Here is a 21,186-nt window from a genome sequence, read left to right on the forward strand (position 1 = left end):
GATTAACTAATTAGGCATGGGAAATGATTTTTTCTCAAAACGATAGTTTGTCAAATCTGTCTTTGATATCAAATGCTTCATAACAAATTCGTTTATAGCTCAAAGCTTCGTCAAGTGCTTATTTGTCTAGAAAAAATAATTTCTGTTCTTGGTGAAGATGACCGCTTTGGTATTGTGTTATTTTCAGGCAAACCTCGAAAGTTAATTGATTTAACATTTTTGGATCCCAAACGAAAGGTTTTTACTTTGAATGATAAAAAATTTTGAATTTAGCTGATTCGTTTTTTTTTCTTTCATTGTTTTTTTGAAAAAAATTTAATATTTTAGGAAGTTGTTATTGATACAATTATGACATTTTCAGAACAACCACAAGGAAGTACGAATATTCTTGATGGCTTAAATGCTGCATTGGAATTACTTGAAAATAGCGAAATGTTTGAAGCATTTTAATATTTTTGGATCTTCATTTTATTTTTCTTTTCAAATTTAATGCTTGACAACTTTATTTTCAAAAAAAACAATCAAACAGCCCACCAAAAACAGGGGCAATGAGACATACATACATTTGGCTTTTTTCTGATGGAATGGATGATTCCGTGCACAGAGAAACGGAATTTGGAATGAAAAAGCAGTCATTACGGGTTAATGATGGAATAGATCTGATTCAAAATCGGATTATGAAAGTGCTCAATCAACATGAATGCTGCAGATATTTGTGCGAAGACTGGACACGCAACATGAATTATGATGCTGACGATGCGGCACTATCAAATTCGCTATCTCCAAAGACATCACCAGCTGCTTTTTCTTCCAATGCATCGTCATCAAGCTCATCATTTATGTATTCGTCTTGCACCCGAATCTTCACTTTTGGATTTGGCCAGGAACACGACGATGTTCTCTTATCTCAGCTGGCAATGATCGGAAGAGGGAACTACTTCTACATTGACACAGAAGGCTCCTTTGTGGAGGCTGTTGTGGAGAGTCTGGTCAAGAAGCAGTATTCTCTTCTGCTGGATGGCGTGTGTGAAGTGCAACTAGACAGCGGATGGAGCGTTGAGGCACTGATTAGCGGTGGTGGTGGAGGAGGCAGTGGAGGAGGAGGTGGTGGTGGAGGCAATTTCAACGATGAAGAGCAAGGAATGAGAGGAGGAAGAGAGGCGAAAAGCGGAATGAATGCGTCGAGCGGAAAACGAAATGTGAGTGACTCAAGGAAAGTGCACATCGGAGACATGTATCCTGGAATGAGCCAAAAGATCGTTTTGAAAGTGGAACCAGATGCTTCTTCTTCGTCGTCTTCGTCTGAAGACGAGAAAGCCGCAGAAAGCAAAGCAGATACTGTTCCTCCACTGTCTGGCTGTGTTTTGTTCTATTCGGTCAATCCACTTACAGCTCGCCCAAACAAAACACAAGTTCATCGCTTCAGTTATGACTTCAATGAAATGGACGAGATGGTATGCACTTCAGACTGTCCTGTTGGATGTTTTGCTGTTTTGAAAGCAGAATTTGATGCAATTTGGATTCTTTTCATATTTCAGAAAATTTGTTTTTAATATAAATATACTTCGCTTTTTTTCTTTTTCTTTTTTCTTTCTATTTTTTTAACTGATTATTTGTGCCTGCTCTTATTATAAATATATTTATTTATTTACATCAATTCGCTTCAGTCACCCAGCAGTTCTCTTTACAAGAGCATAGAGATCAGCGACGCCATCACACGACAGTTGGTTCAGCTGAAGCATTCGTCAAAGTCAAAGAATGCAGACGGCTCAGCTAACCAGAAGAACTTGCGCTCTGGTGCCTTTGCGATGGTCTCGAGAAGCATGTTTGACGGGATGGATGCATTTGATCCACAAGCACTAAATGAGTTGGCTTCTTCTTCTTCAGCTTCATCTGCATCTGCCTCATCTTCTTCTTCAGGCGACTCAACAAACCAACTTTCGCGTTCTTCTTCTTCTGCAAATTTTGCCGAGCCATCGCCCTGGAACAAGCCGGGTGCGTTGCTTATGTCAACTGCCAATCCTCTGAATGAGCTGATTCAGCAGACAACAGACGGAGTAGTGAAGCATCTCGACGAGAGAAGGGCAACTGGATTTGACCCCCGGTCCAAGCAGAAATTGAGCATATACTCACAGATCATTAACCAGCAGAGCGAGAAGAGAAAAGGTATGTTCTTGGAGAAAATAATGACAATAACAATAATAATTTCTATTTTAAAATGCACATGCCGAATTATTTTGTTTTTTGATAACTTTTTTTGATAAAAAGATTATTCGAGATTTATTTTTATTCATTTTTGTTGCAAAATCACACACTCTTTTTTTTTAAATTTCTCTTCATCAAATTTTTCAGCCTTCACCACCGACCGTCCCCCTTCCACCATGCGTCGTCCCTCTCAGCCACCACCTCCTCTGTCTTCGTCTTATCTGTCTTCTTCGCGCTACCACAGCCGCATGCAGCACAGACAGCATTCATCTGGTGCCTCAACGCGCTCCCGAAACTCGCCCATTCCAGGCGAGTCGCGGGCCGCTACGCCTCTTCTTCCGATCTCTCCGTCTCAGACGCTGGACGAGACAAACAGCTCGGTCTTTGGGATGAATCTGACAGGCACAGCGCAGTTTGACAAGGACAGGCTGCTTGTGACTCCGAGGGAGCAGCAGATGACACACGAGGAAATCGCCTCGGTGATTCTGGGCTCGATCAAAGACGAGCAGGAGACACCGCCGCTGATCAAGGACACAGTGAAAGCAACGACTGAGGTGATGTGCGAGAAGGCTGTGAAGGAGCTTCAGGAGGAGATGAAGGAGAAGTTGCAGGAGCAGCTGAAGGAGGAAATGAAGGAGGAGATGAAAGAAGAGATGAAGGAAGAATTGAAAGAAGAATTGAAAACTGAAATGAAAGCAGAATTGAGTGAGAAAATGAGAGAAGAGATTGAGCAGGAGATGAAGAAGAACTTGACTGATGCTTTGGAAGAGGAGCTGGCGAAGGAGAGGCAGAAAAGAGCAGCGATGGAGGAGGCATATGCAATGGAGACAATTAAAAAGCAAGTGGAAGAAGAAGAAGAGAGAGAGCAAGACGACCAGCTCAGAAAGATGATAACAGCAGATTGGATGAGCAGAATGAAGAAAGAATGCATCGATGCGATCAGTGAGATCGAACATGTGAAGGAAATTGTGCTGAAAAGAGCAGGGCTGAAGAGGAGAAAAGTAATGGCCTGTTCGCCTGGAGAGGCACAGCAAGACAACGACTCGTCTGATGGCAATCGAATGCGCGTGAAGGAAAGCAGAGAACGGAAGCAGGCACGCAGCTCTCATCGAAGCTCACCTGACAGCGAAAGTGATTACTTGTTTGTGGATGGGGATGAGTGGATGGATGATCCAGATTATGGAGAAAGCGATGAAGATAGCACAACCAGTGCGAGGAGGAGTGGAAGGAGCAAATCGGAAAATGAGGGTAAAAATAATGGAGAGACAAACGGAACGACAGAAACACCAGCAGATTCTGCTTCCGCTCCCAATTCAAAAACAGCATCACAACCAACCTCTGAAGCTGTCACTGAAAAAGCTCATTCGCATCTTCCAATCATCATCACTTTTGCAATCATTTGCTTTGTTTTGTTCTTTCTGTCGCTGGTTTCCTTTATCGTTGCTGCACCCATGCTGTTCAGCGGTACTGTGGTTTCTGGAGGCAATGCATTTACTCTGAAGAAGCCAATCGAAATGGTTAATGGCGAGTCAAGTGTGATGCTGGCATACAGCGAAAATGGCGCTCAAACATCCGCTTCAAGTGAGAAATTTGCGACAACGACATTGTCAATACCTCCTCCTTCTTCATCTTCGTCTTCTTTATTGTCTTCTCTTTTACACGAATCACATTCAAATTCATCTGATTCTCTTTCCACTTCATTTCTATCAAAAATTTTGCATTTCTTAAGAAATAAAAGAAACAGTACTTTTTCTACTGATTCTCATCTTCCTACTCAATTCACTTCATTACCAGAATCTGTTCCTTCAAGACACTCACCACACTCACCACATTCACCATCACATCATTCATCCACCACACCTTCTTCTTCCTCTGCATTCTCTATCAGCACTTCAATTCTTACACCTTCTCTCATTGCACCGCCAAACACCTCGTTAAACATCTACTCGCCGATCAACATGAATGGCTTCTCAATTGAGAATACTAATATTCTTTCCAGATTCAGTGGTGAGATGGAGCCAAACCAGACACTTCGCTGGAGCGTTGGAAGCGGAATCATCACGTCTGCCGAGCAATTATCGTTGGTAACTGAAAAGCAGAATACTACAAGTCATCAACTTTCATTCACACAAAACACAATTAAAGCTGAAGCTGTTAGCTTTGCGTCAAGCGAAGGAGATGAAATTACTCAGTCTCAAACGGAAGCAGTCACACTTGCATCGCCACTGATTTTACAAGGAGAAAAGCAAACGAACGGATATTTCTCGAATAGCGGTGATATGAATGAAACAGCAAGAGCGAACATAAATTACGATAAATCCATTAAAAATACTACCAAAAGTCCAAATGCTCATTTTCTCAATGCACAAACAGTTTTGACTGTCAATGGAAATACAGAAATGAATGGCTACGTGAACATCAACGATGAAACAGATAGCGAGGGAAATATCTTAAATAAAGGAAATCTGAATGTGAAAGGAAGCGCAGACATTCGGGGTGATACGACTGTTGCGGGAGACATCAACACATCAGGAAACATCAACGCATCAGGAAATATCAGCACGTTAGGAAACATTGAAGGTCAAAAGGATCTGAAAATTAAAGGAGCTGCGGAATTTCGAAGTATTAGCACGGAGCAATCACTCGTTTCAAATGGAGAGTGTTCATTCAAACAGAATGTGTTCGCTTACTCTGCAATAAATGTTGGATTTGAAAGTCAAAGCGCTTCTTCTGGGTTTGAAACGGTTATCTCATTAAAAGGCAAAGCCAGTGCTGGAGATAGTGATATATTGACTGTGAAGGGAGATGCAGGGTTTGAAGGGAGCATGGGGATTGGAGAAGGGCTGGAGGTGGGAGGAGACGTGGTTGTTGGGAACAGCAGCGCCGGAGGAGGAAGCACTCTATCAGTGAATGGGGGAGTGGAGATCAAGAAGAGTGGAACAACAGGAAATGGGAATGCTAATGGAGAAGTTAATGGGAATGAGAATTCTAATGGGGATGTTAATGGGGTGCTTTCAGTTGAAGGGAAGAGCACTTTGAGTGGAGGAGCAGAGATTGGAGACCAACTGAATGTGGGCGTTTATTCATCTTCGACGTCATCAAATTCTTTTCATTCAATATTTTCTGTTGAAGCTGTAAATGCATCAGATAGTACTGGAGCTTCTTTTGTCAAAGGTGAGGCGCAGTTTTCTGGAACATTTAATATTGTCAATGTTGTTGATGACGCAAACCCTGACAATATTTTGGAGAAAGCTCACCTAAACGTCGAAGGGCATACAACCCTTGGGGATTCTGTGGATGTCAGCGGGACTTTTAATGTTGCTGGAATGTCTCGTCTGGCAAATGGCCAATCGATTCCTTCCTTCTTCAAAGGTGTCGTCACAAGCAACCCGCAAATAATTGCTTGTGGAAACTTTTCAGAGGCCTCGTTTTTGATTCAAGGGCAGCGTGTTGAAGACAGCGTTTCGTATCCTTCTTTGACAGATGTAGCATTTCTTGTCGATGGCGGAGTGGCAAGACCTTGTATGCTAGTTTTTATTGAATAGCTAATTTCAAAGTTTTTTCTTTTGCTTTTTCTTATTTGAATCAATTTGTATATATTTCTTTTTTTGAAATATTTAAAGGCCAAAACAGAGCCAATGGAATTGTAATGATCTGCAATAATTCAGGTGTTGAATCCACGACCGAAGACAAATGCAATGTCACAGACAATACTGTGCTTTCAGTGAAAACAACTGCAGCCGAATCATTCCTGGCTCTGTCTGTTGCAGGATTCGGAGACAACCCGTTGGATATTGGCTTTGGAGAAGAGTGTGCAGCCACTACATATAATTCCAATCGCAAACAAAACAAAAAGCAACAAAACAAGAACAGCCATAAATGAAGGATCAATATTATTAAGCATAACAAAAATGCAATTTTGAAGTTAAGCATTTCGTAAAAGATATTCGTTTTGGTTTAAAAGTTTTTTTTCCGTTTTTCGTTGATTAATTATGTTTTGTTTATTGAATTATTTCCTCATATTTTTACGTTTACGTCTTATGAATAAAACTAAATGAAAAGATGATTTATTAACAAAAAGTATAAAATTACCACTGAAAAGAAAACATCTTCTTCAAAGAAAAAGGAGTGTTCAATGAGATTCCTGCAAAAAATATTTACTGATGTAATTATTAGAGATTGAAGATGATCGATAATTAACAACAAAACCACATGCGATGACTTTCGCTTCAAAAAACTTAAAAAGTTACAACTATCATTAAAAACGAAAGATATTAATAACTTTCAAAACGAAGCAAAAAATAAATCTTTAAACAAACAAAAAAAAAAAGCCAGATGAAGTGTTTTGAACGTAATCATTTTTTGGTTCAATGATAAAAATTTGTGAAATGAAAAATCTGACAGAGGACATTGCTTTTTGAAAGCATTATGAATTATGATCCATTTTGTGAATCCAAATGATTTGAGTCATCATAACTTGATGGAATAGGCTCTGTATCAATAATATCTTCCTCTTCGTTACTATTTGAAGAAACCGTTAAAGGTTCAACATCTGCTCTAATATCACTGATTCCTTCTTGCTCTTCAGAAAATAGAGTTGTTTGGATGATTGTGGAGTGGTCAGCAGAGCACGTGAATGAGATTACACTCTCGTTGGACATAGTTGTGTTGAAGTTGACTGGTGGTGTTCCACTCTTCGATATAACAGGTTCTGCATCAGGATCATTAACAATGACAGCAGCAGATTCAGTCTGCGGTCCATTTACAGTATGAAACGTTGTTTTTGTCACGTGGAGTACATAAGTCCTTGGCAAATGCGAAATAGAAATCTTTACGCTTCCTTGTGAGAAATAATGTGAAAAGAAGTTGCTCAGCGACTGAAGACTGGAGAAATCAGACTTCACAGTAAATGGAACACCAAAGTGAACAGCACCAGTAAATCGAGATGTTCCTTTGACAATTAAATTTGCATCTTTGTCCTCTTCCTCTGTTGCAACAGCATTCAAAATTACGCTTGCGCCAAATGTATTCCCACTTCCATTAGGAATGTTAATTCCAACTGAAAGAGTGTCAAATACCTTTGTTCCTTGCCCAATCACTGCAATGCCATCAACGAACAAGTCTCCCGCAACAGAGTTTCCATCAGCATCTGTCCCATTTTTCAGACGTGCACAACCTTCCACAACAAGATTCGCACTGTCTTGTTGTGTAAAATCAGGCTTTGAATTCAGCTTGATAACAGGTTTGAATGTTGAAGATGAATAAACGCCCACATTCAGTTGGTCTCCAATCTCTGCTCCTCCACTCAAAGTGCTCTTCCCTTCAACTGAAAGCACCCCATTAACATCCCCATTAGAATTCTCATTCCCATTAACTTCTCCATTAGCATTCCCATTTCCTGTTGTTCCACTCTTCTTGATCTCCACTCCCCCATTCACTGATAGAGTGCTTCCTCCTCCGGCGCTGCTGTTCCCAACAACCACGTCTCCTCCCACCTCCAGCCCTTCTCCAATCCCCATGCTCCCTTCAAACCCTGCATCTCCCTTCACAGTCAATATATCACTATCTCCAGCATTTGCTAAGTTTTGTGAATTCGACGAATTCTTCTCAATGTTATTTGAAAGGGTAGATCCTGTAGATTGAATTACAACATTCCCAACAAAAGAAGACATTCCATTTACAGAAAGAATGTTTCCGCTGGAAGCTCCACTGGATCCTCCGAGTGATGTTGTTCCTTTTACAATCAAATTTGCATTTGTGTTTGAGTTTGGATTTAGTTCAATCACAGAAGCAGAAGGCGATGCTCCATTGCCTGATGGCACAGACACTTTCAGTGAATCAGTTACAGTAACTTCCTTGCTTATTGTAGCCTTTCCTTTCACAGTAAGGTCATTTCCAATTGTTGTATCGTTTACAATCTGCAAATCATTTGCTGAAAGCTTGTCGTTTATTGAAAGCTCATTAACAGCAGCTTTGCCATCAACTGTAAGGTCTTTGGTGATGTGAGCAGTTCCATTAACCTTCATCGAAGCAGCAAGTTTTCCAGAAGCATCATTACTCACTTCTACAGACCAAGCAGAACTGAATGCTGGAGATTGCCCGTTTGTGTGCTGCCCAACATTCAAAGAGTCCGATATCTTTGCTTCACCCAGCGCCGTTAATGAATTTGTGGTCAAAGGATCTTCAACAGTAAGTTGTTTGATAGTTGTTGCACCTTTCAGACTTGTCGTACCATTAACAGTTAAAGAACCGCCAACCAAAACGTTTCCGTTCACTTGCTCGTTTCCTTCAATAGTCACATCTGAATGTATTGTCGTAACGCCTCCCACATCAACAGAAGAATGGAGAATCGCTTTGCCATCAACCGAAAACTGTCCTTCATTTGCATTTCCTTGCGAATCCGTGCTATTCATTACATGAGCGCTTCCTCTGACAACGAAGTCCTCTGCTTCCTCGTCTGAGTTGAGTGCCACAACCACGTTCCTCTTAGTTTCTGTGAGTGAGCCAACAAGCAATGGACCGTTGACAAATGTGTTGCGGAAGTTCTGATTATCCGCTTCGAGATAAGATGCATGTATCTGAAAGGCTGTAAAGTTGTGCGCATAAACCATTCCATCCCCAACTTCAAACAGATGCTTCCTTTCAGAATCATCCGTAGTTGTAGCATGAAATTGTTCATTGCTTCTCTGTGTTGAAATATATTTATTTGGCTGATTACTCAAATCCCATTCTTTTCTCGGTGTTTTCGATGCTGTTTGCTTATACGAACCAGACTTTGTACAAGCAAGCGGAAGTAAAGCAGCTGACATGGCTTGCATAGAGACAGACGCAGCACTTGAGGATATATCGCCAACAGTCAAGCCAGAAGCACTTAGTATCTTTGAACTGCCAATCGGAGACAGAACAGAAGATATCGACAGCATCCCTCCTCCAAACAGCAACGCCCATCCAACAACCACAGCGCTAATAACAACTACGCTAAGCACAATCCACAAGATCACACACAGTCCTGTTCCAAGCGACGACTGCCTCACATTCTTGTCCCACCATCGGAAGAAACATGTTGGCTGCTTTTCCGAGTCCTTATTCAACTGTGCGAATGGAGATGTGGCAGAGTCACCAGAGGGAACGGGAGTTGTCTGAGCTGCCGAAGAATCCATTTCTCCGTTACGATCGGCAGCGGAAGGTGTAGGCATTGAAGGAAACTCCTGATCTGGATCAGCCTCAGACGGCTCAAAAAGCGAGTCGTCTTCACCCTCCATTGAGCCATTACATTCAGAGTCGTTTTCCTCGTTTGCATCATCATCGAGATCGCGTGGCAGAGGTGCTCCTTTCAAACGTTGCATTGCACGTGGTTGAGGAGCGAATTGTGGCTCAGTGTCGAAATGCTCTATTGTTTCGTCGTCTCCAAATCCATTGCCGCCATTCACCTCGCTTCCTTCATTACTTTCAGTCTCGTCGATCAACTCAGCATGCAACCTCCCGTTTTCTGTGCGGCTTTCAGGCGAGTTTCCGTTCACTTCTTGCTCTTGCAATTGTCTTGATTTGGATGCTTCATCTTTATTTTGCTTGTTTCTGTTGTTTCTTGCACTCTTTGTTCTGCGTGACGACTTTGGCGCTTTCTTCTTTTGATTCTGACTTGTTTGAAAAGACCTTCCTTCCATTTCAATGCTTCTTTCCATCTCATCAGCGCCATTCGCTTCTTCCTTTCGCTCCTCTTCCAATCCTTCAAAGCGAAGAAGTGGATCATTCACCCCGAATGCTTCAGGGCCCAGCGAAAGCTGCGCTTCCAAAAGCATCTTCCTCTCGTTTGCGCCTATTCCTTCGTTCTGCTTCATCAGCACATCTGTCAGCTCAGCATTATTTCCTATTGCTGGAGAGCCAACGTTCACAGCAGTGCAAGAGGATTCAGTTGTTTGGCCTTCTCCTTCTTGTCCCTTTGAACCATTTGCATCTCCATTTGTATCTTCCTTGGAGTCTTCCTTCGCATTCATCATCTTTTGCTCTCTGCGTTGCCTTGCAAGTCTGCGCTTCTGCTGAAGCGATGATGGAATCAGCGTCGGTGTTGACAATAGCTGCCCTTCCATTTTCTCTCTTTGAATCTCTGAAGCCTTCTTTCTAGCAGCATCATCATCATCTTTCTCTTCTCTTCCTTCATTGTGATTCACTTCCTCGTCCTCGTTCTCGTTTTCAGGCATTTCTGGGTTCTCCTTCGTGCTGTGCTCTGAGTTCTCATGCAGCATCGTCACTGATCCCTCGTCTGCATTGCCTTCTTCGTTGTCTTCATCTGCTTCATTAGCCTCCTGTTGTGTGCTTTCGTATTCAGAGGCAACAGGCGTGGAGTGGACGGTGTTGGAGGAAGGAGAAGAGATTGGCGTGTCAGAACTAACAGTGCGTGAGGTGAGTGGTGGTGTGGCTGTGGGCTGAGGAGTTGCAGAAGCAGGCGAAATGGCTGCCTTTTGCATCTCAGATGAGGAAGAGGAAGAGGAAGAAGCGGAAGCAGAGGAGGAAGCGGAGGAAGAAGAAGAGGCAGAAGAAGATGTGGGGTAATCTTGTGAAATGTTTGCGTGAGATGAAATGAAATAGTCAGCAGATGAAGGAGAAGCGAGTAGAGGGGCATTTGACATATACAGAAGCGGGCCATCCAACTCTCCACAAAGATCTTCCATTTCAATTGCTCTGCTAAGTCCATCGTCAAAATCGGAAGAAGAAGAAGATGCAGAAGCAGAAGCTGATGAAGGATGATTCAGATTCTGTTTGTTATTCAGGTTTCCGTTTCTTTTGCTTCTTTCATTCCGAAACTCTGCAAATGTCTTTGGCTTTTTGTGAACAGACACCACTTCATTGCCATCAGCTTCATTCTCTTTGTTTCCATTCCCTGTTCCTTTCCTCGCTCTTCTCTGGTTCCCTCTATTTCTTCCACTCCCCCCTTTTATTCCATTCCTTCCTTCTCCTCCTTTCCCTCTTTCTCTCCGAACACCTTCCATCTCCTCCATCAGCAGTGAAGGCGACGTCTGCGCCTCTCTGTCATCCAGCCCAACTGCTCCAACTTTCGCATACCGCAGCCGCAGCCTCCTTCTCTTCTCTCTCCGCTTTTTCGCCTCTTCCCGCTCGTTCCGCAGGCGCTGGCTGTCTTCCTCGTCTCTCATCAGCAGCAGCTCGTGCATTTCCTGCCTCTCCCTCTCCCTCTCTTCAAACGCCGCCTTCTCCTCCTCAAACTCCTCCCACCGCTTCTCCTCTTCCTCTTTCATCTGCTGCTTCACTGACGCAAACACCTGCCTCCTGCTGTTGTCAATCGACCCCATCAGCCTCTCCTTCAGCTCGCATTCTTCGCGATGCATCGCTGCCTGCTCAGCCAGCTCATTCAGCAACTCCTCTTCTTCTGCCCGGCGCTGCTGAAGCCTTTGCGTGTTGTTCAGCAGGCGCTGCCTGTATTGAGCGTCGTGCTGCTGCTGAAGATGAGTTGTTGCTAAGGAAAGAGCATATGATAGAAAGGGGGCTGAGGAAGGGGAGAAAGAAGAGTCGATGTTTGCCTGGGAAGCGAGGAGGGATTCTGGTGAAGAAGAAGAAGAGGAGGAGGATGAAGGAGAAGAAGAAATAGCTGCAACTGAAGAGAATGTGGACAAAAATGGTGCGTCTGTTGAAGAAGAAGAAGAAGAAGCAGAAGAAGAAGCAGAATATGGTTGCGGAGCTTGCTCATCATTTTGTGTGTTTTCCTGTTGTTCTTGTGATGCTCCTTCATTGCTTTCGTTGCTTATTCCTTCAAATTCCTGCTCATAATCCAGCGGCATTGCTGTCGGCCTTTCTGAATCTGACGTCAAACTGTCTCCTCTTTCGCCATGGCCACTTCCTGTTTGCTGAGCTTTTCTGCTTTTCCCTCTTCTTTCACTCTGTGTTCTCATCGAGTCAGAAAACGAACTCTTCACTCGCTTTCTCTTGTCTTTTTCCTTTCGAGTCGATTCCAACTTGCTTTGTGACATTTTATTTCTTTTCCTTCTTTCACTCTTGTTCTCTCTTTCCATCTCAGCCACTCTTTCCCTGCTCCTCTTCAGCTCCTCCTCTTTCTCCCTTATCTTCCACAGCGCCCTCTCAATCTCCCTCTCAGCCTTCGCTCCCCTCTGCCTCAGCTCCTCTAGCTCTTCCACCACCCCCGCACACTTCGCCACAAACGACGCCAGCAGCGCCTGCCCAGCCTCTTCCTCCCACTGCCCCATCTGCTGTGCATACCCCTCTCTCATCTCCCTCTGCAGATCGTCCAGTGCTGCCCTGTGTCTCAGCGCTTGCTCCCCTGCAAACGACAGGAGCACCCCACGCGCCTGCCGCTCCACCGCCCGCACCACAGCCTCAGAAGAGCCATCGCTGGCAGCAAGACTTCGACTGCGCAGGGGAGAAAAGGGGCGGAATTCAGGAATGTCTGCCAGCGCCTCCTTGTTGAATGTGCGCGCCATCCGGCTGCCGATGCTGCGGGTGCTCAGCTTCAGCCCTTTTGTGCCGAAGTTGGTGGAGCGAGATTTGATCATGGAGACTGAGGAAAGGGAGAGGAGGGAAGGGTTGTGGAGTGTGGGAGAAGGGAGTGGGGGAAGGATGTTAATAAGTGAATGAGTGAGTGAGTGATTGAGTATATAATTGATTGATTGATTGAAAATATGATTGAGAAAAATTCCAGTTAGGATATTAAAGAATAAGAAAAGGCATTTAAAAAAAGAAAAGAAAAGAAAAGAAAAGAAAAGATAGGATTCACACATCCGCCCAGCATTTCAGCTCTCTGAGACGAAAAAGCAGTGGAATTGTCTTTTTGCCCTGCTTTCAGGTCTTTGAATTCGTTCATCACACGAGTCGTAAGCTGATACTCAGCCAGAAGATCGCTAGGCAGCATCTGTTTGTGAAAGGAATAGAAGAAGAAGAATTATAACAATGAAAGAAAATGAGGCATTGATTGACACAGATTCAAAAATATTCAATTAAAAAACATTGGAAAGATTATCACAACACGCAAGCATTCAAGTGTATTTCAAAAAACAATCAAAATCAATTTTTTTATTTAAAAGAAAGAAAGAAAAGAAGCACATCCAGTTCAACAATCAGAAAGAAAGAAAGAAAGATAGAAAGAAAAGACCGAGTTTAAAATAAGAAATCACATTCACACCTCGTAGTCATTCAGCTTCACGAGCATCACCTCCGTCTGGTCCTGGAGCACCCCGCCTTCAGTGAGGTTGACGTAGCTGACTTTGACTGTGACCACCGCGTCCTTCGCGCCGAGGCTCACGTCCCACATCACATTCGCCAGCATCTCGTGGTACACATCGCCCAAATCAGCCACAGCCACCGACTCCACATCCGGCGGCCCGATCTGCCGCACCACCTCCGCACCGTCGCTCACCTCGATCTTCGCCCGCACGTTCTGCGCAACAAGCGTCAGCTTCCGGTTCAGGCAGTCGGCGAAGTAGTGGATGAACTCCTGCTCCTGCTTCGTCTGCTCCGTCGAGCGCACGTAGTAGTATGTGCCGTGCCCGTACTTCGCAAACTTGCTCATGACCGTGTCGTCGTTTTGGGACCCGAAGCCAAACGTGTTGATGGAAAACCCGCCGACAATGCGCTCGTCGTAGGAGTGAATGAGCTCTTTGATTTTTCTGTCCAGCGTTTCCTCCGAAAGCGACCCAATCGGCCGCTTGAGGCTGGGATCCCAGTTCTCCCGCACAATAAAATCCATTCCGTCTGAAAACATCCATATGGATGCTGAGCGTCCCTCTGCATTTTCATTTCTTTTATAATTTCAACAAAGTTGATAATTTTCATCAAATGCACATTTCAAAAATAAATATACAAAATAAAATAAAATAAAATAATCATCAACAATAATTAGTGTTCGAAAAGTTAAAAAAAAAAAATTGCGCAAACCTTTCTGGTGATGCCAGTTCGTCGAGAGCTGCTTGCAGCGCTTTCATTAGATTTGTTCCTCCATCTGGATGCGATATAAACTTTGATAATGTCGCAGAGACGCTCCACTTAAAAAAAGACATTTCAAGTCAAGCATAATGGACGACAACATACCCTGTTTAAAGAATCCATTGGAGCTAAACCAAAAAGTTTTTTTGGTTCAAGGGCAAATAGATAAACCTTTTTTTGGAAAAAAAATAGTTTTGAAAGATAATACCCATATGAGTTTATAATACAAACTGAAAAACGATCTTGTTCCCCAAGGTAAGTTATTAAATGTTGAAAGCAATTCATGACTTGGGCTAATTTGTTTTTTCCTTGAAGTGAAAAACCGCCAGTCATTGATTTTGATGTGTCAATCATGCAAATTACGTCCATAGGCGCTCTGCGTTCTCCAATATCTTCAATAATCGGAGCCTTCAAGGTCAATGCGACTGTCCTCATATTTTTCTTTGGATATTGAAATATTATAAAAATATCAATTTGAGTTTTTTAATGATGTCATACATTGTATTTTCCGGTTATCCCCGAAGAAAGCAATAAGTTAAATAATGAACCTTGTGATGCATATTCTTCTGAAGAATTTTCTCCTTCTGGAAGACTATTTTCATCTTTTTCATCCATCAATAAAACTATAATAAAGGGTATGTTCATCAATCACTGCATTTGATTGTACTCATTTGTCTTTAAATTATGTGCATTTCATTTGTACAAAGCATGAATAAAAAAAATGAAAATAATATTTATCTTTATTAACTATTTCTTTATGAAGAGCAATACAGAAAGAATTCAGCTTAAAATGAAATGAAAGAAATGCTTATTACTTACGCAGTGAATGATTCAGCCAAAGGTGAAGAAACTCCAACAGAAGCCGTACTTGCTGATTTCAACATTTCGATCCGTTGTTGTTTTTTTGAGAGCATAAGCTTATCGCTTCTTAAAAATGCAAAATGAATTAATACAGGTGCAAAAGTAACCCAAGTGTATCTCCATTTAATATCTTTAACCAATGTGATAAGTGCAACAATCCAATAGATAAAAACACTTAATGATGCGACCAATGATACTTTTTTTGCGAGAGAGCATTGAGAAGGTGCAAGAACATCTGATTGAACAAATAGTCCAGAAGCACAGACTGAAAGAGTTGATATTCCAAAAGCAACAGCAGAAAGAGGAACATCAAAATTGCTTGGAATAATAAGGTTGTTTCCTTCCGTCAATCCAAAAAGGAACATTGTAAAAAATAAACCACCAAATATGAATGCTAGAACTCCGTCCAGAAGCTGTTTCAATTTTATTAAATCGTTTCAAAGATTCAAAAAAAATGTTCACGCAAAAACGAAAAGAAAGTATTTTCAAAGGAGTTGTTAAATATTTGTGATTAAAAACAAAAAAAATTTATTTATTCCAATTTTCTTTGAAGATAAACAATGTGCATACGCGAAATTTACTCATGTCGTCTTTGGTTTTTTTTGGTGGTTCAGTTGGAACAGTAGCTCTTGGGGTTTCTAAACAAACAGAATTCAGCAAAACTATTATGATTAAAGTCACACCATTGTGTTGAACAGCACTGACTTCAACGTCGTCTTTTGGCTTTTGCCGAGAAATAACAGATGAATCTTCCATTCAATAAAGATCTGTTTCCCTCAATAATAATTAGCACAATCAATAGAGTCCTTCATCTCAATTGTTAATGAATAACAAAGCGTTGTAAAAAGAACATGATTTTATTTGTTTTGCTTTTTTGGCTCAAGCTTATATGAACAAAATATTAGATTATTAATCACACTTTATTTGCAAGCACTTTTTTGTAAACCTGGGCTTTTTTTGAAAGATTCGAATTGCTCAATGAATTTCAAAAATAAATTATAAAAATACACACACTATTTTCTTAGAGTACAACGCATCCAACTGTGTTCAAATATTTAATTGATGTGTTGTATTTACAAAGAAATAAGTTATTTTTGTTTTTGAAATTCATTGAGAAATATGAATTTTTTTCAAAAAAAGCCAGGAATTAATAAAAATTCTCAGGCTTTCGAACGATGGTATTTGGTATTTGACTTTCAACACAACAGATCTCATGAAAGAGAAATACTCAGAGCATACAAGTTCTTTTAGAGAAGAGAATTATAACTTTTGTATCGCAACTTGTTGATGGAAGGAGAAATAAAGATAAATAGTTTAAAGGCGTATTCGTGGGTCAGTAATGAAGAATTATCCTTTTCACGTTCATGCATGAATCAGAATTAATGTTTGCAAGTTGTATTGAAGGTTAATTCTACTGAATAACGTTGAATGTGTTGTTATTCGCATTTAAATATTCATATTTTTATTTAGGCCGATGAAATGATAATATGGAACTTAACTAAAGAGCAATAGAATTGAAATATGAGGAATGATTTTTAGTGAAGAAATCCATTTGCAGCGAGATGAAAAAGCGAGAAATAATTAAAAATTGAAAGAAGAACATTTGAGAAAAGGTGGAAATACAAAAATTAAGTGTGTTCAAGACATTAAAAGTTATTTTGTTAGGCCTTGCTGATGAAATGTTTGAATCGAAAGATATTTTGATCAAAACTTTGGAAATGACAGAGGAAAACGATGAAAGGAAGAAACAGAATTGGAGATTTCCATGTGTTTCCATTTTTTGTTGGAAAGAAAGAAAAGGTCAAGGCGAAAGTGAAAAGGATTTAGAAGTTACTCATTGTTCGCTTCTCTTTTCATGAGATGCAGAAAAGAAGTGATAGAACTTGGATGCATTGCAGAAGATTTGCGTTCTTCGTTATCCGCGCTGACAATTGACATTTCGGATACATCGGAGAAGGTTTAGAATTGTTGTGTATGCGGAAGGAAGGACTTATGCGCTGCACATACCACTGTCGCTGCTTTTCACGTTGCACACGCTGCAAATGCAGCGAGGATTGTTGTGACGCGGCAGGCTGTGTTGTATGGAAGTGTTGTGTGCGCGTACGATGTAGCGCTTTTGAAGATGCTTTCCTTTCCGCTTGTAGCGCCACTTCATTCGCTTGCAGCGTCTATGGGCACGAAGTTGGGGAGCAAGCGGATCTTTTCTGCAGCTGATATGAATGTACTTCCGTCAATCAAACAACTGCTTTACCCGTCGCAGCTGAGGCAGGCGATATCGCGGCTAGTGTCCAGATAACCACAGTCGAGGCATGTGGTGGTGAAGTTGGAAGATGGGTGACGCGGTGTGCAAAGTGTGTGAGAATGTGGTGAAGGAATTGGAGGAAGCGGGGATGAGTATGGAAGATGTGGTTCTGTTGCCTGGAGCGATTGTGCTGGCGGAGCTGGAGGAGCGAGAAGAGGCAGAGGAAGGAGAAAGGGGAGGATAAGAGGGAGGATAAGAATGAGGAAAAGAGTGGGAGAAGAAGATAGAGGTAGAGAGGGAGGTGATGGGAATGAGGAGAAAGGAGGCTATCTGATAGCGTTCCTGATGTTTGTGGAAAAAATCAAAGAGAACCAGGAGAAGAAGGAAGAAGTGATGGAGAAGCCAGAGGCTATGATCCTCTCCTAGTATTGCATTCCACAGGAGTTGTATTCTTCTCGCTTGGTGATACAGATATATCATATTTGTATCAATAGCGGAAATGAGAATGCGGCTGCAGATGCCGATAGGTGCTTGAGGATAACTTCAAAGAAAATTGATATTCCTGAAAAGAGAGATGTGTAGCTGTTGAAAAACTCGATGAATGATTTTGAAATAAATGAGAAGTGAGGCAAAGCGGTGAACGAATCAAGGAGGAAGGATCATTTAATTGATTTGGAACAACAACAACAACAACAACAACAACAACAACAAGAGGAAGAGGAAGAAAATTGAAAATAAGTGATGATGCAAGTTTTGCTTAAAACCATTGAGACACAGCAAAAGTCGGATGCTTTTTGAATATGAATGCTCAGCCAGCTCATAAGCTTTGGTAAAAGAGTCACATCTGCCAACCACTCTCAACAAATAATCCCAAGCAATCTGTTTTTTCTCTCTTTCAAGCTCATGTTAAGCATTGTCGGGTAATGCAGTATGAAAAACAGATGGCAGAAGTCATGAATGTCATCGTTGAATGCAATCCAAGCAAGAACAATCTCAAAACTTCTGAATCTTTCGCGAAATGAAAAGAAGGCTTTTCTTTCTATTGCATTCCTGTTCATAGTCATTCTGTATTCATTCAAATATCACCTTTAAATAAAAATGATTGAAATAAAAAAATCAAACCATCTTTTTGGTATTTAAATATTTTCCCATCTCAATGGATTGGTAATTATCAGCCCAGCTGGTTTTCTTGTTCTCCAAAATAGCCTCTTGCCACATAAAAAAAAGACAACTGAACAATAAATGACTGGTATAAAACATCATCAAAAGCAGAGAATCCTTTATGAAGCAGGCCAGGATAACAGATGAAAACACACGTTCTCCAGATTAATAAGAAATGTACTCTTTTTCAAAGACTTATTCAACACAATGTTTTTGCTGATGGCTTTCCTGCAGGATTCGTGCAAAGGGCAAATGCGATTGTTGTTGAGGCCTGCTGAGTGTTTTGCTCAACTCGTTTCCTCCATTGTCCAACCCCCAATTCCCTTTCCTTTTCCACAAAATCATCCTTCCCTAAAAAAATCACGCAAAACAAGCTCTGCTCAAAAAATATGCCAAGAGAAACACATTTCCCACAAAATGAACAAGCAGTTCAATTCAATCTTTTTGATATTCTGCTCGCTTTTTCTGCATCTTGCTTGGATCATTTTTCATTAAAAATATCGAAGTCGATGTTGCATCATATGTTTTTCATTTTACAACCAAGTTCAAATGTCATGCAATTTCCTCCACCAATTCACTTTTCGAAAGCAATATTGGAAAACAGCCACTCATTCCTCCGTCTGTTAGCAAAATTCCTATCCAAATGCATTGCTATAACTCACATGTACGCATCTATGACTGTGCATTCAAGCGTTTTAACATGCTCTGGCTGTTCAAATCACCAATAAAAAATCATCACTTATAAAATTATAGGTTGGTCACCCTTATTTATTTGCTCAAAAACAAGATTATTTTGTTTCATAGATTCACTTGCTTTAAGGCATAAATCACAAATGGCAAAAGAGGTTTCGAATCCAATGTTATTTAAAATTTTTGATTTGTTATTTTTAATTCTTTTGATTCGAATATTACACAACATTTCTGAAAAACGAATTTATTTGTTGTTTTGAAATCATTTTGCCATTACCCAGCCACCTTCAATGAAACAAACATTTCTTGGTATGCAAAATATTATAAAAAACGATTGCTCGGATGATGAATTGTTTTATTTCCAATTTTCAAGAAAAACTGCTGCAATTGGAACAATTCACTGACGCTGAACAGAGACAAATAATCAAAGAAATGAATGAAATGATTGATGTAATGAATAAAGGCGAGTTGCGTTCTATTTTAAATGTCAGAATATTCAACAAAATTCATGAAATAATTGAAGAAAAGAAAATGACTTTGGAGAATGCTATTCTGTTGCTAAAGCATGTTGGATATTGCAAAACTTTGAAAGATGCTTGGGTTGATGGTTTTGAAGAATCTTTATTGAAAAAAAGACTTCAAAAGATGATTTTTGAAGAAGAAAAGAAAAAAGAAGAAAAGGATGATTATCTTCTTGTTGACCTTTGTGAAAGTTTTGTTTTACTGAATGATGAATTCACTTCAACAGAATTTCTTTCAATTTGTGTGCCTTGCCTTCTGAAAGTTGCATTGAGGAAAGAGGAAATAGAGGAAGTTCAGAAGGAAGTGGAAATGGCTTTGTTGGCGTTGAGCAGCATCAGAGATAATGTGTGTGAAATTCAATTTCCTTTTTGTCGTTATTGAATCGTTTTCTCCTTTTTTGATAAGGATATTGAAAAAGAACTTTTCTTGGATGATATGACAGAAATTATGAAATATCATCAGGAGCATCGCAACCTCACTCGCCTTGCCTATCAGTCTGCTTGGCAGTTTTTAATAAACCGATTATTCACAGACAAACGTTTGGAAGATATGATTGTGAATGAACTGCATTTTGGAAGAGAGGCATCAAGAGAGCTGGAAGAGCTTTCAAAGAGTGTGGATTGGAAGAGAAAAAAAGATGAAAAAGAAAGAAAAGAAGCGAAAGAAGCGTTTATTATCACGGAATGGCTCAGCGTAATTAATTGTTGCTTATTTTGGCTTAAATCATGGAACAAAGAATTTGTTCTGCTTTTTAACATCATTGTTCAGGTATATCGAGCATCAAGTGATAATTACAAAGAAATTAGGAAGAAGTGTATTTTTTCATTTGAAGCGGTGGCAGATGATGTTGCTGTCAAAATTAATTTCTTGTTGGACGGAGGAGCAGTCGATACCGTTTTGGAGGGGATGCTGAGACGAACGTTGAATGAAGGTCAAGCATGTGAGTGCTTGCAATTCTTTTTGAATCTTTCAAGGAAATTGAAAAAAGAAGAGGAAGATGAAAAGTACAAAGAGGAAAGAAAGGCAACCAGAAGAAAGATATTCGAAAAGATGGAAGAAGAAGGATATGAAGATTGTATTGAGAGTTTTCATGTAAGTTTTGACTTTTTCAACAAAAATTATGCTGTTCTTAATAAATTATCGTTGTATATTTCTGATTATTTTGTGAATGTTGAACCAAATTCTTTTCTTCTAATTTTGAAACACAAAAATTTTTAAAAATCTATTTTGTTCATTTCACAAAATTGCAAAAAAATCAATTGAAGAATTTTTATTATTGTTTTTATTTCATTTTTCAAAAAAAAGAAAAAAAAATCATATCTTTTCTTTTCTTTTCGTTCTATCAAGAATCTTCATTGGACGTACATGAACCTCCATCTTTTTTCACACAGCCCACCACTCCCCCCCCCCCCCCCCCCCCCCCCCACACACACACACACACCTCTCTCTCTCTCTCTCTCTCTTTCTTCTTTAAATATGAAAATAAAAAAAAAAAAAGATTATTTTTTGATGAATCCTTTTTTCGTTGCCATCAAAATCTTTGATTATCATTTTGTTTT

At 40.6% G+C, this 21,186-nt stretch overlaps 4 protein-coding genes across 4 annotated transcripts; 2 read left to right on the forward strand and 2 right to left on the reverse strand.

Annotated features, from left to right (window-relative positions):
- Nucleotides 1-16: 16 nt before the first annotated feature.
- MONOS_8322 (uncharacterized protein) lies at nucleotides 17-6,285 on the forward strand (the record flags this gene model as incomplete). The annotated part of the gene is made up of 7 exons (XM_067878726.1): nucleotides 17-45; nucleotides 99-237; nucleotides 328-434; nucleotides 530-1,454; nucleotides 1,668-2,166; nucleotides 2,353-5,727; nucleotides 5,829-6,285. The coding sequence occupies 7 exons, from the start codon at nucleotides 17-19 to the stop codon at nucleotides 6,086-6,088; spliced, it is 5,334 nt and encodes a 1,777-aa protein (XP_067730075.1). The 3' UTR covers nucleotides 6,089-6,285.
- MONOS_8321 (uncharacterized protein) lies at nucleotides 6,201-14,766 on the reverse strand (the record flags this gene model as incomplete). Its single annotated transcript, XM_067878725.1, has 7 exons — nucleotides 6,201-12,730; nucleotides 12,949-13,081; nucleotides 13,352-13,967; nucleotides 14,104-14,210; nucleotides 14,257-14,322; nucleotides 14,383-14,592; nucleotides 14,650-14,766. The coding sequence occupies 7 exons, from the start codon at nucleotides 14,764-14,766 to the stop codon at nucleotides 6,639-6,641; spliced, it is 7,341 nt and encodes a 2,446-aa protein (XP_067730076.1). The 3' UTR covers nucleotides 6,201-6,638.
- A 113-nt stretch (nucleotides 14,767-14,879) lies between these two features.
- Nucleotides 14,880-15,783, reverse strand: MONOS_8320 (uncharacterized protein). Its single transcript, XM_067878724.1, has 3 exons — nucleotides 15,696-15,783; nucleotides 15,583-15,650; nucleotides 14,880-15,425 (listed from the first exon to the last, which is right to left on the reverse strand). Exons 1-3 carry the CDS (start codon nucleotides 15,766-15,768, stop codon nucleotides 14,967-14,969), a joined length of 600 nt encoding a protein of 199 aa, XP_067730077.1. The 5' UTR covers nucleotides 15,769-15,783; the 3' UTR covers nucleotides 14,880-14,966.
- A 3,967-nt stretch (nucleotides 15,784-19,750) lies between these two features.
- MONOS_8319 (uncharacterized protein) lies at nucleotides 19,751-20,415 on the forward strand (the record flags this gene model as incomplete). The annotated part of the gene is made up of 3 exons (XM_067878722.1): nucleotides 19,751-19,972; nucleotides 20,033-20,240; nucleotides 20,396-20,415. 3 exons carry the CDS (start codon nucleotides 19,751-19,753, stop codon nucleotides 20,413-20,415), a joined length of 450 nt encoding a protein of 149 aa, XP_067730078.1.
- Nucleotides 20,416-21,186: the final 771 nt, after the last annotated feature.

This window comes from Monocercomonoides exilis (genome assembly GCF_001643675.1).
Source record: "Monocercomonoides exilis strain PA203 chromosome Unknown scaffold15-1837935, whole genome shotgun sequence".
NCBI classification, from domain to species: Eukaryota; Preaxostyla; order Oxymonadida; family Polymastigidae; genus Monocercomonoides; species Monocercomonoides exilis.